The 16,085-nt window shown below is 36.6% G+C and overlaps 1 protein-coding gene across 3 annotated transcripts in view; it reads right to left on the reverse strand.

Moving 5' to 3' along the window:
* Positions 1-2,801: 2,801 nt before the first annotated feature.
* MYOF (myoferlin) overlaps positions 2,802-16,085 on the reverse strand; it is a 59,472-nt gene continuing 46,188 nt past the window's right edge. For all 3 annotated transcript variants that reach the window (XM_057381252.1, XM_057381243.1, XM_057381260.1), the window contains 16 exons: positions 13,682-13,693; positions 12,735-12,833; positions 11,949-12,074; positions 11,061-11,216; positions 10,859-10,950; positions 9,736-9,906; positions 9,051-9,199; positions 8,689-8,828; positions 8,023-8,111; positions 7,847-7,942; positions 7,125-7,266; positions 6,714-6,813; positions 5,680-5,873; positions 4,363-4,472; positions 3,906-4,053; positions 2,802-3,470 (listed from right to left, as the gene is read on the reverse strand). In XM_057381252.1, the coding sequence (XP_057237235.1) occupies positions 3,435-3,470; positions 3,906-4,053; positions 4,363-4,472; positions 5,680-5,873; positions 6,714-6,813; positions 7,125-7,266; positions 7,847-7,942; positions 8,023-8,111; positions 8,689-8,828; positions 9,051-9,199; positions 9,736-9,906; positions 10,859-10,950; positions 11,061-11,216; positions 11,949-12,074; positions 12,735-12,833; positions 13,682-13,693 (1,860 nt within the window). In that variant the 3' untranslated portion in view covers positions 2,802-3,434. The remainder of the gene's footprint in view (positions 3,471-3,905; positions 4,054-4,362; positions 4,473-5,679; positions 5,874-6,713; positions 6,814-7,124; positions 7,267-7,846; positions 7,943-8,022; positions 8,112-8,688; positions 8,829-9,050; positions 9,200-9,735; positions 9,907-10,858; positions 10,951-11,060; positions 11,217-11,948; positions 12,075-12,734; positions 12,834-13,681; positions 13,694-16,085) is intronic.

The following is a 16,085-nucleotide window of genomic DNA, read 5'->3' on the forward strand; positions in this document are numbered from 1 at the left end:
CCACTGCTCGTTCCGGGTGTTTGTGTATCTCCTGCGGTGTTCTCAATGTCTCGGTGCCTTTTGTTGCAAGTCCTGACACCTTGTAGGTSTGGGAAAGGAGCAGAACTGTCTTGGACTTTTGCCAGCACCTACAMTGCATTCAGTTTTTGCAGGCTTCAGGAAAGTGTTTTTTCCCCCCAGCGCTCCTCATCTTGTGCTTGTCAGTGGATGTAATCTCTTAGCCACTGTAAAGGTTGCAATGAGAAATTTTTCAAAGGGTAACATTGTGGTCAGAGCATGGTCAGAATCAACAGATAAAATGTGGATTTCCTTTTTTTTTAATATGAATTTTTAAAGAAGTTGATACTTTTCCATTAAGGAATTGTCTTTCTAATGCAGGTCCCTGTCTGTGTAAATGACAGGGCAGCTCTGAGCAATGGAAGTACCGTGTAAAAAGCTGCATGGTATTTACCGCTGAGCCAKCACTGACACAAAATGCAGCACTCAATGCTGTCATTTCACACTTTGGTTGCTTTCGAGTTGCTAAATAGATACTTAAGTATGTAGGGGCAGGGAGTGGATCCAACAGCATACAAGTCAGTAAGGATCAGGCTCGGAGTCACTTTCTTTATATGTAACAGGTAGATCTCAAAGGTGCTTACAGCTGTGTTTTTCAAATACACTTAGAGGCRATGGACTTGATGGGGCTGTTTTCCCTTAACTCTTAAATGTATTTGTTTTTCATCTCCTTATGAGRGATGCAGTTACAGTAGGAATAAAACAGAAGTACTGGAAGGCCTTTGTGAACACACGAGACTTGGGATGGCATCTTGTGGTTGTTCAAGGAAATGCAAGAACAGCTTGTTAAGTGCTGAGTCCACTGCCTCTTTACACTAAGCTGGTATGGGTGCAAGTTTCTCCAAAGTTTTCATCTTGAATTACATGATGACTCTTTCTTTGTGAAGTACATGACAGTAGCTGTTAACTTCCTTATAGACCTTGCCAGCAGTCAGGGTTTGGGGTGATGACAGCAAGCAGTGATAGTCATACACTGACTGCATCATCTGAGTGCATCAGAGCTGCTGATGTTTGAACCTGTCTGATGGGAGAGGCAGGAGAGCTCTGTTACCCAGTTTTTGTTATAAGCACTTTCAGTTTAGCTTTAGCCTGGTCCAGCTGGCTGACAAAACAAACTCATTGGAGGAGGAATTCCCAGGGTTAAGGGATTTCCTGTAATGAGGAGTGGTACCAGGCACATCTACATTCTGCTCTCTTTTCTGTGGCCTCACAGGCCGTTTGCCTCAGTTGCTGGTAGCTGGAGTGGTTCAGAGCTGGCCTGCCCAAAGTGAACACCCCTGTCATCAGTGCACAGTGAGAGCAGCACCAAAGGGCTAAAYCTGTGGTGACTGTTCCAACTAGACACAAACCTGTTGCACGTTGGAGTCATGCACAGCAGCTGCACCAGGGATTACAGATTTGACTAGCACTGTATGTGGATATAAATGATCACCTTTTCCTTCTTGTGATCATGTGTTGTCTTTTGTTTGTTACTGGGGCAGGCTGGCAGACAGAATGGCTTCTCAGCCTTTCCAGTTATGTTTTTAATAGCACTAATTGAAGTGAAATGATCAAGCCTATGCATGCTCGGACAAAAACGCATCTGGAAGAGGGTGAACTCCACTCAGAAGGGCAGTACCTGCCACTCTTCAAATGCTCTGTGAACAGGCTTGCTTGGATCTCTGCTCCACGCTCTTTGAAGTTAAATGCTTTCTAATTACAACCTTTAGAAGCAACACGCTTTCTTGTCTTATGTGAAAATAAGGTTGCTCTGATTTTTGCCRTTTGTCAGATTTATGGCATTGATTGAGACAGTTTTTAATAGTGGATGATCAAACATTAGCTCATGCAAATTGCTGGTTATTTCTGGAGTTCTGTTTCATCATTAGTGGAGGSACAATCCATCTGGATAGTGATTAGTTCCAGCTCTGAGCTCTCATTCAAGGGTCAAGATGCTTGAGAGTTCTTTAACAACAAAAATGGTGTTATGTTTTCGACAGGATGACTGCTGCTTGCTCCACTCTCGCCACTGGGACTTCACGTGATGGAAGTTATTTCATGTAAGACCTTTACCCTAGCTCCTCCAACAGAATAAGGTTACTCACTTTGCTCAAAAAGTATTTGCTTATTATTTTACAGTTGTGTTATAAGACAGGGTTAAGTCACTAAATACAATGACAGAGGTTTTTTAAGACTAATTAATTCTTGTAGGTTTTTCTGGCATCTTTTTAAAGAGAGCTGAAGTCTTTGTGAAGTCAAAAGTGTGACAATCATACAAAATGCTGATTTCAGGTTTGTGGCAGATTCCCTGTATTTCAAGGACCAGAGGATGTTCGGAGGTGCTTCTGCTTCAGCCTTCAGTAAAAGTGAGCTAGAATCACAGACTATAACCTGATTTTTAGTGTAGATTATATTTGACTGTGCCTTGGGAGAGGAGATTGAGGCAAAATGAGATACTTCCCATGTGCAGATCAGATTTCAAACAGGGGTTGATTCTGGGTCATGTATCCTCTTGTGTTTTGATTCATGATCATCTCTAAATACAAGGAGTATAGTGAAACTAGTCAACAGATTTAATTTCTTTACCAATTTCCTAATWAATGTATGAGAACTTAGTGCAGAAGTATTTCCTTATTCTTCCCTGTGCAGGTAACAGTAAAATACCTTAAATTCCAGGTCTGTGACATTACATCCTCTGATAGACACTGAGCAAGTCCTAATACATTGTAGTTTTGTAATAGATGAAGAAAACTGGAAACTTGCATTTTACTAGATAAGTTTATTTAAAAATTTGTAATTATACTAAAAAACAATATATAATTAATTTYTGTGTTTGTGCAGTTGTTGTCAAGATACTTGTATAGTGTTGTTAAGTCTACAGCATGGCAAATAAGATTTTTAAGCAGCATGATGAAAACTTTGCAACTAGAATCAACTTATGACCCTCTGGMTGCACTGTGATATTTGTTCAGTAGATGTTTTGGTAAGTAGTGATTGTTTTCCTTCAACTGAAAATGCAAAGTTTCAAAATGTGCCAAATGAAAAGGATTCTCAAAAGGAAGTATCCATTTTAAACCAGAGATATCAACAGCAGGCASCCTCCTGTCCTGGGTGATTTTTATGAAAAGTCCACTTTAAAAGCAAAGTCAGAATTTTACCATGTATAGATAACACTGAAGTAAAAAAAATGCGGGGGGGGGCGGGGGGGGTAGTCCTTGCTTTTAAAAAACACATTACATGACCTCTTGAACCTTAGCTAACCTTATGGAAAGTCTTAATTATCTATTTTACCGTTCTAAATACAAGCAGATACAAAGGATGGAGAGCCTTGCTGATTTTGGTCCATAGCCTGGGGCAAAAATTCAGTGCTATTTAAAAAGATGAGGTAAAGAACTTCTTTAAATTGGTTTCACGATCTTCATTGACAAGTAATTCTGTTGGGGGAAGAGGAAAGAAACGAGATGTTAAATGATGTACACAAAATATTTCAGTGTAGTTTTGAAAAAGACATTTAAGATATCAAAATGGATCAAAATGTATTTAAAATGTGGTATTTTCAGTAAAAATACAGTGAAAATCGGTAATTTTTTTCAGACYAATGTAGACTGAAATCCAAGCTCTGGGCCAACTATTAGCTATTTTAATTTCATAGGTTATGAACTCTTCCAAAGCAGTTCCTTGTTCCATCTTTAGTTAATAGATTAGTTTTAACMTAAATTTCTTATTGTTTCTCAATAAAAATCAGTTGATTTTTTTTATAGCTAAAGAGAGTTGATAGACTCCTGTCTGAGTAAGGAGTGTATCCTATTGATGACTCCTCTCTGAGCTCWTCCCACAGCTGAGGAACAGTAACATTTAGGAATTCTTACCGGCAGGGAGTAGAGGAGCACTGCTGCAAACAGGAGGAGAATCAGCAAGATGATAATGCCTATGAAGAGCCATTTAAACCTGCGCCACACGATGAATTTCATGGTCTTGCAGGGATTTGTAAACCAAAGGAAGGAAGTATCTGGCCGGCTGCATTTTGAAAGAAGTAAGTATTATTCATGCTCTAAAACCAGGGAATACTTAGGCATGATGTTATAACACATTGAAACATGCTGGTTTGGAGGTGGAAGAAAACAGTTTAGAAATGCAAGACAGCAGTTGCAGTAAAAATGTGCCATTAGTACTGAAACCTCCTTGCATTTTAACCTAATGGCTGCAGAAGAAAACAAGATAGGCTTTTATAAATGAAGTTTTGCAAAGGATAACTGATGACTAATATATTACTGCATGCATCTGAGTAGCTAGATACTAGGTGTTTCTGAAGTAAAAGTATCTTACTTTGGTAGATCTAGTTTGGGGTTCATGTTGGGTTCATCTCTTCCTTTACCAGCTGGCCTTTCCTCAGCTTCTTTTTCATTGACAACTTCCAATGTCATTTCAACTTTACCCTTCAGAAAAAAGGTGGCATGAGACAAGCTTCTTATTGAAATCACACTAATAGGACTTGYTTGCTACTTATACTGGATAGTTAGGATCAGCTCATGGTGTACATCTCTGTTTCCTATTTCCTCCTCAAAATAYACTGATTCGTGTACTATGACAGTATCACAACACAATAGCAGGAAAAGACAAATAGGAAAAAACAAATCACTGGACATAAAATCGTTCAGCTAATTCATCTGTGGTTCTGTTTTAAACCGTAATACTTTTCCCAATTTAGCAAAACATAAACAGTTCTCTTCTTTCAGGAGCAACCCAAGGACTTCATATTTTGCAAATGACCAAGCGTCTAATTTTTCTTATTGCTGTGGCTTGTAAAAGTTTCTGAATATTTTTCTTTTTTTTTTTTAATAAATTCCAGTGATAAAGTTTAAAGGCAAAACATTAGAAAGAAGAAGATACATTTGAAATGCTTAATATTCTGCAAATGATAAAATGATAAATGATACATGCATTTATATTCTCTGTAGAACAAGTTAAATGCTTTGAGTCTTCTGATCGCATTTATAACCACAAAGTTAGTCCAAATTTTCAGAAATTTGGTTTGCTGTGTTCAAAAATCCTTTGGATTTGMGCTTTTTCCTTTAGTCTTTAAGACATTTGGGATGTCTCTGATGTTGTTCTGAGCACTAATGGGATAAATCAAAGAATCATGCAACCATTTAGGCTGGAAAAGACTTCTAAGATTACCAAGTCCAACTTTTGATCAACGACCACCTTGTCATCTAGATCATGCCATGTCCAGTCCTTTCTTAAACACCTCCAGGGATGGTGACTTTGCCACCTCCCTGTGCAGCCATCCCTATGCTTAACAACCCTTTCTGTGCAGAAAGTCCTCCTGATGTCCAASCTGAACCTCCCCTGGCACATCTTGAGGCTATATATTCATTCACATTGCTTTGGCAACTGTGACTCAACCTGGCAAGTTAAACAAGATGAGCAGCAAATTAAATAAATGAAGTATTAAGATCACATTTTAAAACAAGAAATTGTTGCTGGACCAAAATGCCTCAACTTGTGCATGGAATGCCCTATTTGTCCCTTCTCTGTCTATCCACTGGAAGCTAAGTGGGAGATTCTTTGCAGTTTTTGTTCATAATTTGAAAAGTAAAGTGAGCACATCTGAAGTACTTGTAAAGGCAGTAATCATCATACCGCTAAAATACGGGAGCCATCCTTTTCAACGTAACATGGCCACCATCCTTTCATGGATTTCTGTTCGAAGAGAGAGGCGGTCCTGGGAGCCTTCTGAGAACTGTCTGCCTTGTATTCTGGAATCATGTCTATATTACACTTCTCGGGAACTTTTGCTGGAACAATTGTTTTATGTAGATCAAGTTCCACAAAGCCTAGGAGGAGGATACAAAAACAAACACTGCATAACACAAACAAGCATACAGCACAGCAGTTCAGCATCAACCTTTCTATCCCTAAACATATTTTACAGACACATTACAGACTTGTTTGTCTTCCCACTTGGAAGTAGGACACATTGTGTTTAAGCCCCTCTTGCTGGTGTTGATAAACTGGATTTAGCAAGCTCGACTCCTCCTTCTTTAATGCAAGATTACTTGATTTTTTTAAGCTGAGGACCTTTTCCCCACACATCTAAACAGAAAATACCCAAATACAGCAATGCAATAAGTAATTTCTGACAGTTTAGCAAACTTTAATGACGGTTATAAATCAATTTTTGTTTTCAGATTTTGAGGCCTGTATGGTTTGTATGTAAGCTAACGACTTTGGAACTGTCACTGTCTCATTACAGGGCAGAGAATCCTGTGCAGAGCAGCATCTCTAGAAAAGGTAGGGATTAATAACAGTGTGAAGTAGACTGTTTAAACCTATATTACATGTTCTGTCAAAACTCTTATTTAGAACTGAAGTACCCCTGTTTAATTAATTTTACTTAAAGAAAGAAGCAAAGTAAATTTTCATGCACATTATCATTTCATGTGCCTTGTGTGAGGGTTTACCTGAATAAAAAGTGTCTTGGTTTACCTGCAAGGAAGCCTTTACTGAGTGAATACTCATTCATTCAATAAGCCTGTGCTGTGTAGGAAAGCTGGAGTGTATTTCCATGCATATTTTCTCACTCTGTAAATGCAATCCTTATGTGATAATTTAAAATTGTTCGCTTTTGTATTCTTCTTTGAGACAACAGTAATTATTTTAATTAGAAGTCTTACCCARATAGTCATCCAAGGAGAACTTGTCATTATCCCATATTTGAATGATCAGTTTGGGTGGGATTCTGAATTCYGTCTTGTCAAGACTCCAAAAATGTTCCTAAAATTTAAAAAAACAAATACCAAGCACCTTTAAAAATTACTTATGAAAATTCAAAGCTGGGGTGTGCAAGTACTTGTGAATTCTGGGGTTGGTGGAAGTATTAAAAAAACCTTGCCCCTGCTAAAAGGAGATYGCTGGTGGTGCCAGTGTGTTGCTCCTGGCCCAAAGGCAAAATGAATCTGTTGACAACAGAGGTTTGACTAAAGTATGCAAAACTGAGCCAAATTGTCTCTTTCAATATGTAGATACAAATTACCAGGCTAACTAGAATCTGTATTCTAAGTATTGAAATCCTTAGAAATACTTACCTTTTTGGAAACCAAACAGAGTTGCTCTGCTGGGAGATAGTCAAAAGGRAAAACAAATCTCCAGTTAAAGTTCCCTTCGCCATCTAATGATCGGTAGTGAACATCAGTTTTCTGCTTATTTTCTTCATTGCCAGGCATCCATCTGAAAACATGGAGAGATTTATGTGGTGTTTGTAGTGGGTGTACACTGGTGCCTGTTTGTACTCTGTGTCATTAAGGGGTTGCAGTAAGTTGTAAGAGTTGCTCACAGAGGGCTGGGGAGCTCTTCATGCCCTTTTGCAGTTTGATTCCAATTTGGCACTCTAAACAAGAATGTCTGAACTAATTTCTGATCAAATACCAATGCTGTATCAGCAGTGAGTTGCTCAGTTCTTTTTTTTAGGGAGAAATTAGTTCTGCCTAATAGTAAATTTCTCTGATTCCTACTGTTTGGTTTTTTTTAGTATTAAGACTAGAGAATGTAAAAATTAAAAATCCAGGTTACTCAGCAGCAAAGCTACCTCTGTATCTTTTCAGTTGCTCTCCATCTCAAGAGATGAAATTSTGGCATCTTTCACCACACATTAACTGGTCATGCTTTATCTCATAACACAGCTGTACTTCTCCGAGGTTAGCGTTTGACTTGGCTGAACCAAGTGATATTTGAAACCCATGGTCAAGGTATTCCCAAGACATTCTGAACATTATTCATTTGGAAGTGTTACATGAGAGAATGCTCCTACCCCTTCACATAAATGTCACTCATTTCTTCTCCTGTGATGCTTTTCTCATCCAGAAGGACATCCTTGGTGTTCCAGACAATCACACGCAAGATATACCTAAGAGAGATGGTTAGGGCAGGAGTTGAATTGCCTCAGTAAAGGCTGTCAGAGAGGCTGTGGTATGGGGGAATACTCACTTCTTGGCTTTTCGGGGAGTGATGTTGAATGGGGGGCCTGGTGGTCCTAAGCTTTTGGGGAAAACATCAACCCACATCTGCAGCTTTCCCTGTAGCAGTGAAGAAGATGGATGAGGGATAGTTTGTTGAACATAGGTTTGTCATAGCCCCTTTATTTTTTAGCTAAGTTTTCTGGTTTCTACAGAAACTTTCTTRAAAACACCCCACCACTGGTGAGTCAGGTAATGCCAGAAAAGTAATAGCCTTTGTTCCTTTCTAGCYGAGATGTCTAATATAAGAATTCATGTTTCAACTTGCCCCTATGAACCTTGTAGAGAATGGACAAGTTTGGTCTCATTTGTTGGATGCAGCTAGGAAGTTCTTGAGCTTCTCCTTTATTGCTGGTAAGGTATAAATATATATTCCAGTTCATTTCAGTAACAAACAGATACATTTTCCCTACTTCCCACTCTGTCAGTGTTTAAGATGTCATTTGGAAGTCTTAATGGCAAAACATTACTGTATTTTATTGTATTTCTAGACTTATGTGCTTTACACTTTCAGCCAAGCAATAATGATTCATAGTCCTCTTCCCTGAGTGATACCACACTGCTAATACCATGGTATAAACTCTGGAAAGCTTCATTTCTGCCTTCAAGAAACCACAAATAAGGAAGTTCACAGTACCTGGGAGATGTTGGGCTGGAAAGTGCTATATAAGGTCCTGGTTTCCACATGTTCAGGTACCAAACCCTGGGTTCTGAGGATATGAAGGGCCAAGCGCTCTTCACCCGGACCAAGATGCTGATGCAAGATTTTGTTAGCTTCTAAAATACAAAATGGGAAAAGAACAGGGACTCATGAACTAGAATTTGCATTTGAATTWAAAAAAATAAGTTTTAAACCAGATATTTAAAATTTAACAGAAAAATGTGCTCAACTTGGAAAAAATAAGGGTGTTTTTTTAGTATTCCATAAATAACTGAAAAGTTTTATATTTTATCAGTATGAATTTGAGACATGCATATAAAATAAGTGAACAAGCTCACCAGCTTCCTCCAAAGTATAGTCTCGTCCCCCGTAGTTAATCYTTCTGCCATTCTCAGAGAGGACAGGAGGAGCATAGCCTTTAAACCTGGCCACATTTTGCAATAACTGGGTGGGTTTTAGTTGATCACGCCAGGTATTCACACCTGAACTTTTATGAGAGCAAAAGAAACATATCCTAAAATTATTCACTATTTACACATCATGTAAAACACATTTACACATCATGTAAAACACATTTATTAAACCTGTTCAGAAAGAGCAGCACTGTAACTGCCTAGATTGAGGCTACTGGAGTTCGATACAGTGACATAATTTTGTATCAGCTCAATTACCTTCCAAGACAGAGTGCTTTTTTCTTTATATATCAAAATAATTTATATTAACAGATCCTTTCATATTTGCCTCCATGAGTAGGTCAGAAAATCCTGTTAAGTGTGAGTTCTCTGGACAGAAATAACATACACTACTGTATTAAAAAAAAAAATTAAAATATTTGATGCCATGGTTTTCAGTCAAGGCTGTTCTGACGATTTACATTTTCACTTGGAATTTAGATAATAGAAGGAGCACAACAAATATCCTTGAGAAGCCAGGGCATTGTTTTTAACCCTAGTATCAAGGTTTTTTTAGAGACTGGGGAGTAGGTCTTRTAGATTTAGATTTTCAACTGACAAAATTACTTACATCCAGTACTGCTCTGGGATGCCACAGTGAGATCCATAACGAGAAAGGAATCTGTTTTCAAGATCAATTATGGTTTCTCCCACTTTTTCATCACGAGTCAGTGCGTCATAGTCATAGACTGAAATTTTCAGATCCTTTTCTTGAGGCAAGAAGCAGCTGAGTTCATACATTCTAAACATAAAAATCCCCATTATTGCTATTGYTCATTTTAGCAATGCTTCTTATTTTTCAGCTTAAAAAAACCCCACTTATTAGTTTAATTTTGAGCAACAGCCTTTAGTAGATACTAAAAGGGTGCTTCCAGTGCTGATAAATCTAGCAGTAGTTACCATTCATGATCCAATTTCTATTAGTACTTATTAGTAATTTAATCTGTACTCCCTTCGTTATTACCTCTTTCTTTCTGCACAGGGTATTATTTAGGTGTTTCCTGTGCAGCAGCTTGAATTTGGACTGAGAAGGGAAGTGACTTTTTGTCTGAAATAAGTATCTTCACCATCTATTTCTTTGCATAATCTGAACGATTGAAAACCTGCAGTCCATCCCTGCAAAGGTTACTTTCCAAACCCTTTATAATCCTTCTAGTCCTCTTCTCTGAACTTTTTTATTTTATCAAAATCTCCTCCAACTCTGAACACCAAACCAGAACCAGAATTTCATAGTAATTATGCAGATGATGTAACTTTTCATCCCTAACTAGTATTTTTTTATATATATATATTTAAATAGTATCATTAACTTTTGGTGGAAAGACCAGTGTACTGGGAATGCATGTTAAGCTGATTATTCATGAGATCCATCTAGTTTTCAGAGTTAAAACTTTTTCCATATTCTATAAGCATATTTTGTTATTCTTCTGTGCCTAACACAGGATGATTTTAAGATACACACATTGTTTTACTTTGKGCATTTACCCATGTGACAAAGAAAATCTATAGATTAGCCAAACATCTGTGKTTTTGCAATCATTTCAAAGGGAAACGCCTTATGCAATTTTCGTTACAGTTAACTGTCATTATACAACTATGAACAGAGCACTGCATATTTCAAGTAATGGTTTACCTTAAAAAATAGGAAAACGTTCTAAAATACAGTAAATTGAAAATACAAAAAAGTAGGTTACCTGCCAAAAATTGGGTTGAGGGTATTAGGCACATAATGATCTCTGTCTTCAATTACTTTTTTACTCAGAGATATTTTTATATAAGGATCACACTATTTAAAATAAGAAAAAAAATGTTGTTAGGAAATAATTATCAAGACTATCTTTATGTAAAGTATGCTGGAGCAGTTAGCTGACAGACACTGCAAAAGCAGAGCCTCACCAGCCCGTTGTTGTCCTGGGGCTGGAGCTGCAGAGCTCGGACGATGTAGATTCGCACGATGCACTCCTGGGGCCCGCTGTCCGGCAGCTCCCGGAACTGCCGAGGAGGGGCTGGGACAGTGGGATCGTCCGGCAACGCATAGATTTTAAAGGAGCCCTAAAAAATAGCATAAAGACTCAGTCAAGATAAATGTAGAAAAGTCACTCTGTTAAGTCTGTTTTTTCTTATTTATCCTACATATACAAACCCTGTTTCATACAGGAATAGCAAAATCATAGCCTGATCCACAGTGACTTAGAAATCTTTTGTTTTGCTTCCGTGGGTTTTGGATATTAAGACTTACTAAAAGGCAAGGTTATATCCTCAATTCAGCTGTTTTGGTGTCAACACAATTACTCGGTTTTGCTCCAAATGAAAATATGTAACAAATATTTTGTTTCTCCCTCCAAAACCATCATTGAAGGTTCAGGGATTGGTTGGTTGGTTGGTTGGTTGGTTTTATCTACACTAGCATAATTTTAATCTATAAACATCACAGAAACACATAAATAGTATAAAATACCTCTTCCAAATTAATTCTAAAAATGCACTTTGGATAACTTTAGTCCTGTTCAGGAGGTTATCTGGAAGGTTATCCCATGGGTACCAGGGAAGGTTACATTAGCAGGAATGATATGTATTTTAAATTCAAATGTAGCACATTTAGTGTGAGCAATGTGTAGCTGTACTTTGTTTGAAAAAGATGTGCCTGCATCTAACATTTGTTGCCCTTACTAATGCACACATCCATATTTAAGCTGAAATACTTGCACATAGATCCACTTGAATAACCACTTACATACAAGACTGCAACTAGCATTTGCTAGTTGCCTGCTATTTGAAATTTACCTTGAATTCCCCGACCACTGATGGATCATCACTGTCCTCAGTTTTGCCTCTGTACAGTTTAAATGTGTCACAGAAGTCTGTTAAGTTATTGAATTCAGTTACTTTTTCCAATTCACAGTCATACACCTTGGAAAAAGAAAAAAGCAAAGTTTAGAAATTATCATACATATCAGCTCCACCATAGTGGCACTGCAAAGCATATTATGTTTGATAGAATATTTAGCTTTATAGTTCCAAAGCTTTTGGAACTATTCTTATTTTTATATCAAAGTGGAAGAAGAGAACACGTGATAAAGCTTTATTAGGCCTGGTTTGGAGAACACGTGATAAAGCTTTATTAGGCCTGGTTAAAAACAAGAGTAAGTAGCATGTCATAAGCTTATCTTTACTACCTTTGTTAGCTGTATTAGATAAAAAATGAAGTAGTCTCATTTCAAATTTTAGCCAAGAAACAGTAAAAGTACTGTTCTCTGTGCTCATCTTTTCTTAATGTGTATGTTTATTTAGGATCTGTCTGGCACCCAAGAAATTGAGAGTAAAATGCTCTTTGAGTGAAGGTAAGATTAAACTATTAATCCAYCTCTTAATAAGTGTAGTTAAGCAGRAGAGAAGCAAAGATATCTTCTTAAAACCTTCATTTCATCACATGAATTAGTAAAAAACCTTTATAGAGGATCATGTATTGTTAAATTTTGAAGAGCATTTAAAAAAAARGGGGGGACAATTCTGATCAGGTCTTGGGCCCATAAACTCTGAAATATATTCTTATTATATCCTGAGCAATACCTTCAAAGTGTCATATCCTTTTTTAATGTACTGKCCACATTTTTCGTGTTCTCCTATTGAAGCATAAAATTTGCTCCACCAATCAACAATTTCTTCCTCCTTAAAGAAAAGCAAATAAAAAAAGCTTTTATTGGGAGATAGAGCCTCTCTCAKATCCTACTGTACAGCAAAAATAATGAACAGTTAATCATAGTAACAAATAATATACTCCAAAGCTTAGTATTAGGTAATATTAAAGCCTTATCTGAAAGAAAATAAAAATGTAATAATTAAGGCAGTTGCAGATCTACCTCATTGTTAACCAAATGCAGTTGAAAATRAGTAGTTGGGTCTTGCCCTCTTAAAAATAGTACTTCAATAAGCCTCATGGAACGGAGCTACTAGCAAGCTATACAATCCACTAATACAGTGTTTCTGGTCGTTATTTTCTATTTTTATTTMTTTAAGCCTGATAATCACTATTTAAGAGAGTGCTACTTTTTGTGTCCACGGAATTGCATAATAAAATAAATTATTTGCCACTGAAAACTGACTTCCCATAGTAGTGAATAGCATTTATTTGCTATGAATGTACCGAATGAATAGTATTCATGCACTGTGTAAATCTGATTCTTTTTTAAAGATTGTTTGGACTTAGAGAGAWTCTGAAAATATTATGCAGATCATTAAAGGTGAGGGTTTGTTTGGCCTAATCTGGATTTGTTGGGTTTTTTAATATATAGGTTTTTAAATACATATTTATTTATATATATATATATCGTATTTCAATCTTGCATATTTTTCTTAAATTTACCATTTTACAAGTTCACTGTATGTTTTATATTAAACACTTTCAGAGATTACTGTTCTCACCCACATGCTTAAAATGCTAATTTATAGACATTATTGATATACTGGTTTACAACTGAAGAAACAATGCATAGATTTTTTAAAGTAGTATACTTTACCTTTTCTGTAAGCTGCTCATGAAGATCAAGTCATAAAAAAAAAGAGCAAAATAAAAACAATGGTAAGGATATGATTTATAGAATTTTATACAGTAAAATAGGCTTTAAATGTTTAGAGGTTTGCATATAGTAAGCATGCTATGAAGTAAGTTATTAACATCAATAATTTAGAAGTGCTTTTGAACGATACTCAGACACCATGTGTTTAACTTGATTATTTTTTCTGCTGTCAGAAAAGCTGAATGTTCTCAATATTGAACTGGAGCGTATATAGATATACATTTCAAAAGGGAGGTTTTCAGGACTGTAAGACATTATCACCCTGTGCTTTGTTCTTCACATAATAAAGCAAAACTGAGAGGAATTTGGATTATTATTCTATCATTGAAGTGTTMCAGTCTGGATTCTATTTACTGGTTTTCACAGTAGCATCATTCYCCACTTTCATCTGTGGCTGCACAGATGATCACTGGATCTGATTTATTTCAGATGAAAAATGCTCCCAAGAGTAGTTACAAAACAGAACCCTTTCCAGAGATTTCCAAACGAATTTCACACACGTAAGATTCAAGAGGGTTTTTTCCCTTTTATAACTATTTGCTTCTCTATAAAATATTTTGCCAATGCTCAACATTTTCCCCTTTTCCTCCTACTATTATTTAACAATTGTTTACAGGTTGGGGATTTTCAGGAGTCTGAAAAAAATGATGAATTGTAAAGTACAGTAGCAACCACTCTATGTATCTACAGATTTATCTATATAAGTGTAAAAACAATGTGCACAATCCAAAATGCTTCACCTGTTAAATCACAGAAACCCTAATCATGACCCATTAAAAGCAAGCACCATGCATCCTGTCTGGAAACCATGATTAGCAAGTATTATTTGTGCTACTTTTTATACACTATGCCTTGTGTTTTCATTTAAAGCATTAGCAATGATTTTTTGTGCAAAGCAGAAGAAATATGCAAAACATTTTATGAACACAAGCCAAATGCATCAACAGGTRAGGAGATCACTCTGGTATATCATTCTCATTTACCCCATTTCTGTTCTCCTAAGTAATTATTTTGCTGGGGTGTTCAGGTCTACTGTATTTTACTAGTCTTGTCTACCTTCAAATCAGAAATACAGCATATTTTTTCAGATTTGCATGGGATAGTCATTTACTAAAGACAGAATGACTTTTTTTTTACAGAAAACACATCAATAGTGATTTGCAAAACTTAACAGCAGAACTCATGTGGTAATTTGGAATGGTTTGCCACATTTAAATTTCAGTTTGTTTAAATACTGGCTTGTAATGCTGACAATGAGAAAGCTAGCTTGCATAATTATGCAATCATAATTTAAACTCCCAATTTAAAGCCTTTTCACAAAATATACTGGGCAGAGCTCTGAATCCTTCATCAAAGCATAATGTTGGAAGAGTTTGACTCAGGGGTTACGTTTTAGGTTTGTATTTGTTTTTCACTTGATATATCTTYGAATGTCTCTTGAAATAATGCACTTGGTAGTTTTGGGAAGAAGTAGTTAAGGAGAAAAATAAATCAAAACYTTAAGATCTTCTTTAAAAATTCCCAGAGCAAATAATAGTCTTCAATATTTGGATATGATTGTTTCTGAAAGTTGTAATCAGGATGTGCTCACAGAATGCCAAAACACAGAATAAAATGCCATATGATGAATTGGAGATTTTGGAGTGAAATATTCACATGGTAAAAACAATGTAATGTTAMTGTCCTTTTCAAAATGTACCCAGTGACCTCACTGTAGCTTGTTATACGTGAAGTTGTCAAGGCATTAACACTTAACTGTTAATTTTTGGAGTATTTTTGAATTATGGAAAAAGACCTAAGATGCAGTTGATCCCTAGAAAAGTCAGAATTATAATTTTTTAACTGCAATTTTATTTTCCAGGAAGTAGACTTCTAAACAAAGTTTAAATATTTCCAGTGTGATGAAATAATTCCTGTTTATTTTTGTGCTTTTATTACACAGATTTTAAGTAGGCTGACACACTAAGTAATTTTTTAGTAGTTCATGCATATTGTATGTGCATAGTAAGACTTCCAGAACAAGGACACCTTAATATTTTATTATAACTAATCATTCTGGACTTTTGAGCATCATCTCCTCCAAAATCTCTCAATGGCAGAAGTGCCCAGAGAAGTTCCCCAAGGCCCCATCAGGTTCATGTTCCTCCCCACCCAGCCCGTCCTGGTCACCTGCATGCATTAGTTTGGTACATACATGCACTGCTGTTGGAGAAGCCATTTTGCCGAGTGCTGTTGACATACTGCTTAAACACTGGAAATTGGAATGTAATTGATGAAATTCTGGCATTTTGTGCCCTCAGGGTGTTGTCTGCACAGCACTTAACTTTCCGAAATTGTACTTATA

This window comes from Malurus melanocephalus, unplaced genomic scaffold (assembly GCF_030028575.1).
Source record: "Malurus melanocephalus ecotype Western Australia unplaced genomic scaffold, MMel_1.1 scaffold_12, whole genome shotgun sequence".
NCBI classification, from domain to species: domain Eukaryota; kingdom Metazoa; phylum Chordata; class Aves; order Passeriformes; family Maluridae; genus Malurus; species Malurus melanocephalus.